At 42.9% G+C, this 9,430-nt stretch overlaps 1 protein-coding gene across 9 annotated transcripts in view; it reads right to left on the bottom strand.

Annotated features, from left to right (window-relative positions):
* Window positions 1–8,414, bottom strand: part of LOC105570562 (aldehyde dehydrogenase, dimeric NADP-preferring) — a 20,697-nt gene extending 12,283 nt beyond the window's left edge. For 2 of the 9 annotated variants that reach the window (XM_012027865.1, XM_012027858.1), the window contains exons 1-2: window positions 8,064–8,173; window positions 4,836–4,926 (exon numbers count right to left, since the gene is read on the bottom strand). In XM_012027865.1, the coding sequence (XP_011883255.1) occupies window positions 4,836–4,926; window positions 8,064–8,108 (136 nt within the window). In that variant the 5' untranslated portion in view covers window positions 8,109–8,173. Of the gene's footprint in view, window positions 1–832; window positions 1,067–3,430; window positions 3,528–4,835; window positions 4,927–5,071; window positions 5,126–8,063; window positions 8,177–8,206 lie in introns of those variants that run through there. The other 7 variants (XM_012027863.1, XM_012027860.1, XM_012027862.1 and 4 more) reach the window with 7 other exon arrangements.
* Window positions 8,415–9,430: the final 1,016 nt, after the last annotated feature.

Raw genomic sequence — 9,430 nt, 5'->3', positions numbered from 1 at the left:
CAATGCGTGGAGTAAGGAGTAAGGGAGAGCCCTAACTTCTAGCTTTTGGTGTAAGGAAGCTGAAATACGGGCATGATTTTTAAAATAATTGTAACACTGATTGATGGCATTTTGATTCACCGGGAGTAAGCTGAAGTAGGAGTAAGAAATAAAATGGATTTATTTCCTTACTCCTACTCCTTACTCCAGCTTACTCCATGTATTGTAGACCAGCCTTTACTGCTACTTATACTCCTACAACCCTACAACGTAAACGTAGTTGTAGTAGTAGTAATAGTAAAACTGTGTTTTACAACACTGTAAACCGCTAACAACCACGTTTACGCAATTGTAGAATGGCCTTTAAGATGCGACAAAGACGCGAGCGTAAACATATAGATTAGCGCGCAAGCTTTGGCGTACGTCGTACTTGCCTCCAGTTGCGTATGACGTTAACACTTGTGCCCAAAACTCGCGCGCTATCTACGTTTACGCTTGTACCTTTGTCGTAAGCTATTGGCGTTGCTTTGTGCTTTGACCCTAAGGCCATGCCGATTCGACTTCGATCGACGAATTACTTTCTCACTGGGAGAACGTGACGATACGGAATGTAGATTTGAATAAGGAGGAGAGAGGGTGGGGGGAGGCGGCGAATTTGGGAGACGTCAAGGGCGCGGAATGCGGCATGATCTCAGCGTTTCTGTTGGTATGCCGTCGGGACCTTCGAGAGGCGATCGCGCGGAAAGGTCGACTCGAGAGTAGGCGCCGTGGTCGACCTTCCGAACGGAGGACGAGAACGAGCCCGGGAAACACTACGCGCCGGAACGTCACTCGCAGAAGCGATCGGGCTTACCCATGATCGCAGACACTCCTAGATCCTTCGACAGGCGTTGGCGGACTGGACAGTCTCAAAGTCGAAAGCGGGGAGGGGAGGGGCGGTTACTCCTGGTGCGTGGATGTACGTTCGGGTTCGGTGCGCAACATACTAAGCCGTAAAACGCAATGTCAGCAGCGCGAGAGATCGAAGTGTACACGTGTCTTTGGTTATCTCTCCCGTACTCCGGAAAAGCGCGGCGAGGGAGGGGCGGGGAAAAGGGGGAAAGACGGCGCGCCGGACGGACGGAGAAGAGTGAGAGAGCGCGGCGCGGTGGGGAAAAATAATACGCTCAACAATGTTCGGAGGATAGAGGGTGATCCCGGAAAGAGCCAACCGGGCGGGCGGGCGTACATGGTGTCACACATCGACATATATACTGGACGGAGCATCAAATCAAAATCGTGCTCGCAGACGTAAGAAAGAGACAAGACGATGTGTGGGTAGTAACGGCTCCGAGTACGGTAGAGCGTTCCCCTTCTCTTCCATGAAATTCAACCAATGTAAACATAGTAGAGTGAGAGGTCCGTGCCCACACCATAGACTTACGCTCATAGACCGCGCCGTCTTGCGGGCGGCTTGAAGACAAGACAAGAAGGAAAAAATGAGACGGGTCCAAATCCCGGACCGAAGCGTCGTTAGTTTTTTAAAATAAAAACGTTGGCCAGAGTAGGTCGTTTCAATAAACTAACTTAATGGTTATATATAATATGTTTCCACTTTTACAGCACTCTGCGATAACAGCGACACGCATGACAAGATTGTGCACTAAAAATGGCTTAAATTTTGGCACATCGCCAAAAGCCCAAGTTTCTAGACTTGTATGTAAAGCCTATCACACAATGCCAGGCAACAGGAACAGGGAATAGAATTTCTGACGCGTTGGATTGGTTGAACGAAAATTTCTGACGAATCCAACGCGTCAAAACTTCTATTCCCTATTCCTATTGCCTGTTGCCTGGTATTGTGTGATAGGCTTAAAGGCTGAGTTATGATGGCCGTAACTGTTAACTTATGCCAGAACCGGTAAAGTTCGATACTGGGATTTCAATGCTTTCGTTCAGAAACCCATTATGAACGAAAGCATTGAAATCCCAGTATCGAACTTTACCGGTTCTGGCATAAGTTAACAGTTACGGCCATCATAACTCAGCCTTAAGTGTTCCAGTACTTATATATCGATGGTATCACATCGGCTGCGGTCAAGCTGTTGCTTCGAATGTTACGAAGTATTCTTCTTCTCTTTTCTTACAGCAAAGATAGAAAGAGAGGAGAAACGCTTCGAAGCACTTATAGCGGCAGCTTGACCGTAACCATCATCGATAAATAAACGACGGTGTCGTTCGGTCGTACGGCGGTTTACCGCTAGAGAGCGCCACTTGTAGGCTTCTGCGCGCGCCGCTTAGGAAATCGAGAGCGCGCGAAAGTGAAGGGTGAAAATCGGCGAGCCGATTCGCGGGGTGGAACGATTCGGGAAACGATCGTTTTCGCTTTTTCTTTAACTCCCCATGGGTGTTACGCATTTGTACTTTCTCCCGGAAGTCCTCGCTCGCTTCTTTGCTTCCCGCGCGTAACACATTTAGGAGAGTGCGCTTATCTCGCGACAAAGGCTATTGTATAGTCGTGAAAGGCCATTGTATACGACTTACGTTTCTCTCTGCCTTGCCCTACGTTTACGACTGAGACAATCTTAAGCGTTTACGGATTGTTCTCTGCCATCAGCCTTACATGCAATTTGTCTTCGACTCGTCTTCCAGAGAGTCTCTGCAAGACGCGTCGAAGACAAACAACACCTTTATGGGGCTATCAACGAGGACAGGTTTGTTCGCGCGAATGTTTCGTTTAAGAATGTAAAATATAGCGATGATGTTACTAACCGCGGTATGTTATTTGTCTTTGACTCATCGTCCAAAGAAGACTTTGAGGGGCCTTTAACGAAGACATTATTGTCGAGTGCTTCACTTAGAAAAACATAGAAAATGCGGGTTCGCGGTAGATGCTAATTATCGAGTGAAAATACAGCGTCAGCGTCGCAAGGCTAAAATTACATTTGTCGTATCGACAAATTTGTCAAACATGCTAATAGGTTTCGGGATAAAAAAAGTTCTCGAGTATCTAAAAATTTTCTGTTATTGTTGTTACATAATTACCGAACGGCCAGCAGTGATGACGCGCGCATTTTTTGGTACGAAGCACGCGCCAATATGTGCAATCCCACGTATAATTATTACGCTTTATTACAGGATTGAGTTAGACAACACTATGACATGTAGAGACGAAATGTGCACGTACGTTGCGTATCACGTAGAAATTAGCCAATAAGTACTGTAATCAGGTAACCGGAAGCCGCGAGGCAAGGATTAATAAACACTATTATTACGCTTTATTACGCAGTATTACGGAAAAAGTTCATTGTTAAGTTATTAGTGAATAAACCAAGTCGCGTGGCGCCAATACTTATTGGTAGACACGTCTTTCGGGCGCCCCTCGATTTTTCGCTGGCAAATTTGTGCATTTAGGCATCGATATGCCTCCATCGCGAGATCGCTCCGGAGGACCGCGAAGAGAAGAACGTACCATTGCAATGCGAGTTCTGCGTTGGTTGCACGAGTATCTTTACACAGTCCACTGTGAACTTATCCATAGAATCGCCCGACATTCGGTACAGAATTACAGACAGCTCTCCGATTAAGTACTTCCTCGACTATGAACGCGCATTAATTCTCAACGAAACCGAGCAACTCACCCCGACCGTGAGAAAAAGCAGATCTCAAGTAATAATAAATTTGCGAGACGACGTGCATGCGTGCGCGCGCGCGCATGCGTTACCGGTTCTCCCTGTCGTTCCGCGCTCAAAATCGGGAGTGCTCCCTCGAGGTGGTCGGATTCGAGACTGGATCTTCAACGTCTGTGGCGGGTTCGCGACAATGCGAAAGGCGATTTAACGGTGGGGATAGCACGGAATTAAAAAAAAAGCAGTATCTCCTTGATCGAAACAGCCTTTAAGCCTGACGCGGTAAACCTTGAAGTGACTTCGAACCCGTTGCTCTAAATTCACGTCGAGGTATCGTCTGCCGAGTGGAGTCTGCGACAGGCGGTACCGATCTCGCAATAGTCGCTAATTGTTTCGGCCCCTTTGGTTTCTAGGCCGGCGCAAACGTGTCTTAAGGGTGCAAACCCGTCGAACGGTGTACGCGGAAAGTCGCGGAACTAGAGCCTTGACCAATCACATGCCTTCCGCTGTTTTCGTAATTGGTCAAGGCTCTCGTTCCGTGATTTTCTGCGTATATCGTTCCGCTCCGCGAGTTTGCACCCTAAGGTACCAAGCCGGCCGTGTTGTCGATGTCGTAAATTACTCAGCAATCGCTGTCGGATGACAATAATGTATGAGACTTCTTGTTAGCACCGAGTAATAAAACATAGACTTGCAATTATATTACCGCCACTTGCCGCGGAAGTTTCTATTATCATGTTGTTCCTCAACGACTTATCGTTGGCCCTCATCTATTTTTAGAGCATCGTTACACAGTTAGAGGACACGGCAAAGACAATTTCTATACGTTGAGTCAGCCCGCGGCTAGAGAAGAACTCGATCGAGAAAGAACTCGATTGTTAGCAGTGCCAAAGTTAACTGAGAGCTGCGACAGCGTCGCACGTGAAATTTGGAAAGGTCGAATAATACGAAACAGCTGCTTCCGAATCGATACACCTTGTGTATTTTCTCATCGAAAGCACGTACGACTTGCGTCTACGGTGTTCATGTGCTATACTTAATAACTCAGTTACATCAGACTGCAGTATTAATTTTTAACTAGGAACGTACTAGGAACGAATTTTCAATAGAAATTATACTAGATTTATATTATTTTCTAATATTGCGCCAACATATTGTGTTACTAGAGATGTTATCTTCGCAATTTAACAAGCTTCTTCTTCTCTAAGTTATTAAAATTTTTGACTGAAATTTGAAGGATTTACTTACATGATTCGACTAGAACAGCCGTTTGCACATCGATGCGACACACATCGGACTCTACCGCAGCATCCGCCGGGATGTCCAGTATCACGTCAGCCTGGAAAAAAATTTATAAATACCTCATATAGACGTAAACAAATGTAGCTGTCAAGACAAAAGTCTTTTCAACCTGAATGGGAATCGATGTGAATTATGTGACGAAATCTGGATGAAACTTGGAATGCTATAAGAATTATTCGTACTTGTTTCGAACAACATGTGCAGAAATAGAGACCTTTCATCAGATATTGATAAATATTTGCGCAATGTATTTATTTTTAAATATTATGTCAGCAAAACCACTGCGTTGTGTCGAATCGCCTTAATGCACTCATTGATGAAATTTCCTCCTTTTGGCTGGTGCAATTATTACACACAATATTTGAGACATTGTCCTGTCGGGGTCAAATACCCAATACAAATTGTAAAAGCAGAAAGACTGCAGATTGCATATCGGAACTAATATATTCGATGATGTTACCAGCATGTCGACAGAAATACAACGAAAACTGCTTACATAACTGGACCTGTTCGGTTTTCTGCCGACAATCTGGTGACAGCGTATGTTTTATAGACTCTGTCGCCAAACCAAAAGCCAAATGCGGACACAAATGGCCAGGGTTTGGAAGTGACTCGTTACTTGTAACGAAGTTACAGATACTTTTTTTTTATAACTAACTTAACTTCGTTACTTTCTCTCCATCTGTAACTGTGACTTAACTCAGTTACATTTTTTCGCTAACTAGTAACTATCATAATTTAATAGTTACATTAATATTATTTTATATATCTTTTAAACCTTCACAGATTGCATCAGACTTTGCATTTACGTATAAACGCCTTTATCGACGCTTTACAATTCAAATGCAGATTTGACATTTTTATTTTCCTTGCAAGAAAATGATTGCAAAGTAACGATTCGTTACGTTTTAAGTAACTGTAACTAGTTACATTTTTTGCGAAGAAACTGTAACTAGATACTTTTATGAAGTAACTTTCCCAACCCTGCAAATGGCTGTGGTTTCGGTGTGGGTTTCTGATAGAATCTGATGCCAAACTGCTAACGTTTTGCTGACTGGGTGTATGAATTCTATTCGAGCTAATTGTTGTTAAGTAGTGTCTGAGATCTATGATTAATCGTTGCGACTTCTTAAGGAGGCTAGATCTCATTAGGAATTATATAACATTATTGCCTTTTTTTCTTCGTAATTGATCCGCGAGGAACGAGCCCGTGTCCGTATGCTCTGCCATTCACGTCTAACGATATGGAAAGCGGAAAATCGGTATCCGCCAGTCTTTTTACGCGCGTCATTTCACTTCCTCGTCGAGAGTGCGAGTTACATGTATACGGTTTCACATACTGTCCTACTACACGTGGTTACTACGACTGTAACAGTTACCAACGCCGCAGAACGAGCTTTCGATTTCAGAGAGAATTGAAAATCTATGACGCTTCCTGGTTTCCGAGGAACTTCCTCGTAGCCTCGTGGGGAGATAAAACTTATTTATCGCTCGTCACGCGTCGCCTCGTCGAAGCGTCTTTTGCATAAAGTAAAGTTCACGTTTTGTACGAAGCAAATACAACGACTTACAGTGTTAGTTTTTTTACGCCGATTATAACCAGGCTATAATTAAGCCAATTCGTTTTTTACTAGAGTCGGCTACGTAATATTGAATCAATTTTTTTATGCATATATTTATGCACCTGTGCAAGTTTGTTTGGATAAAACCTAAATTTATTAATCAAAATTAAAGGTTAAATAAATAATATTTTAATAAATAAATATATTCCATCTTATATTAGAAGCAGTAATCAAGACAATTATCATGCCATTCGACGGTTTTGTATTTGCATAAGAATTTGTAGCGTTTCCTATTTGCATTTCTTAGGCTGGGTCTACATTGGATGTCGTAAGTCGTGTCGGAAGAAATTGACCAATCACAGTTCATCATTCTCCTTACGGTCGAAGAATAATGAACTGTGATTGGTCAATTTCTTCCGACACGACTTACGACATCCAATGTAGATCCAGCCTCAGTGTTTTAGATTTTATGGTTTCGCAGTAGCTGTCGTCAAATGAATTATAGGCCGGTATTCATAGTCGATTCTTATTTCAAAATCATCTCAAGTGTTGTCTTAAGAAGCTAATACGGCTCTGTGATTGGTTAAAAACATATTAAGAGTATACTTAAGATGATCTTAAATATAAGAACGGACTATGAATACCGGCCATAAAGTCGTTCTTGACTCGTGACCGTGGGGAATTCTTTAGGATTCCTGCCATTTACTCATTCACTTCTTTCACATTTGTACACACGGGCCTTTTATGCTTATCGAAAACTGACTGCACCACGTGATTCTGCAGCTTAAAAAATATTTAAAAAACATGATAAGTTTGCCCTGGCAGTTGGGGGCAAAAATTTTTTTACACATTCTCCTTTCCATTAAAGCTTTACGAACCTCGTAAACCTCGATAAGCTTCAAATACGCACCCGGGAAAATTATTATTATTATTATTATTATTAAAATTATACCCGTCATTGTAACTGGAAACTATTGACGTCAATACCCATTGCAAAATCATGTCTCGACGATGAGTTTTCGAAATATCCTTTAAGAAACAGCTGTTTATGCGAATTGCGTAATATAAATAATTCCGTTTTATAAAAGGCACATCATTTTATTTCGGTATATTAATCACGCGCCGAGACCGGTACTCCGAACGTGACACCGGAAACCGAATTCTAATAGTATCCCGGTTTTCACACATACGATAACAAAGTCGTTTACCTTCGATCTTATTTTAATTCATTTTCTGTCTCTTTCTCAGGAAACCGTTAAAGAGGGACAAAGGATCGAAACTATAAATTGTAAGAGCAAAGTTACTCTAAATGACGTTGGTGAACACCGAAGTAAGAGTCCGCTTCGTCGGCTCGCGTTCTACGGGTCTATCCAGACAAACTTGCATAGCGTACAAACGCATATACATAAGGAATCTGATTGGGCCACAAATGCACACATTTATGGACCCGTGCAAGTTTGTTTGGATAAAACCCAAGTCCGTTAATAAAAATGCTGATGTAGTGACTTTGTGGGCGAAAGTTATCAGGTTTTCGGGACCGCGAAAGTATCGTCGCGGGCCGACGAACCAAAATATCTGTCTTGATCTTCGAGCGGGGCACGCACTCACTTACCACAGCAGCCGTGATTTCCGCGACACTTCGCTCGTCGACCCTCATCGCGTGCCTGATGCACGGCGTGCTCACTCGCGATGTAATGAGCGGTCGTGAACGGTTACGTCTGTACCGTGACCGACGACTTCGGATTGGAAACTCACCATGCTCGGCGATTCCAAATGAGGTATTCTCGACACGAGTCCAAGCGTTTATTCCCCACGGACACACGAGATCGACAATCAAGCCGTCCGGTGCAGACGCTCTCTACCTGCGCGAAGTTTAGCGAGGCGCGGTTGCGGAGCAGGTTTCGCGAACAGATACCTGATGAGGGTCTGGCCTTTATATCGTACAGTCAATTGGTCACGATATAGTAAGAACAATTCTAAGCAGACAGAATTCCTCGAACTGTTTAATTTTCAAATTTCCTAGTCGAATAAAAATGCAAAAATATTAAACGAATAATATTAAATAACGCAGAAATTTGCGAGTAAAATACAACAGTACACAATAACGATGTCTCTTTCCTTTTCTCGAAGCCCCCGACTTCGAATCTATTGTACGCATCATGAATAATTAATGGCGACCTCAAACGATCTCGTTGATTCTATGCTCCCTTCCGCGCCCGGCATTTTTATTTATGCGACCGATTCGAGCGGCCTTTATACGTTTTCGAGCAGACGCGAGTCGTCGAGCAAGAACGATCGAGAACTGCTACGTTGAGCAATCGAATATGGGCCTTACTTCTTTCTTAGTTTTCAAGGGAAAATGAAAGACCCGAAGGACTCAGCGGCCGTGAGTTTTGCAAGTCAATCTTATCGAGAATGTTGATCGGACACGTTAACCTTAACTGCAAACATTACATATCGGTGGAGACGTAGAAGTTCCCACTTTTAAAGAGAAGGACGAGAAAAAGGAAGAGAAAAGAACAATAATGTAATCGCCGTTGCATCTTTCGGTATTTTTAGCATTGATCGTGCACATTTCCAGAAAAAAAAACCTAATCACCTAATTGTACTTTCAAATAGTACAGGTGATCGTTATGGGATTTACCAATTTCAATTATTCATTAAAGTTAGCACAACTTATTCAAAATGAACTCACGAGAATTATTTTCCGTCAATTCAAAAAGAATTCCACAGAAGTATATACTTTTTAAGCTTCGAGCACAAAGAATTCCTTTCGTATCTCGAAAAAATTCCGAATCGATGACGTAGCAGCAAATTCTTTTAAAACTTTTGAGAATGTTTATAGAACAGACAACAGCATTGGCTAAACATTGACTAAACATTGGCCCAACGTTGGTTAGAAGTGCACTGGTCGATACTGTCCAACGTAAAGCCAATATTGATCGTGGACTAAATGTAAATATTGCACGATAATAACAC

The sequence above is a fragment of the Vollenhovia emeryi genome, unplaced genomic scaffold, assembly GCF_000949405.1.
Source record: "Vollenhovia emeryi isolate VEMERY1.0 unplaced genomic scaffold, V.emery_V1.0 DF939120.1, whole genome shotgun sequence".
In the NCBI taxonomy this organism is placed as follows: Eukaryota; Metazoa; Arthropoda; class Insecta; order Hymenoptera; family Formicidae; genus Vollenhovia; species Vollenhovia emeryi.
The sequence above is the reverse complement of the archived record's forward strand: the minus strand, read 5'-3'. Positions and strand labels throughout refer to the sequence as shown.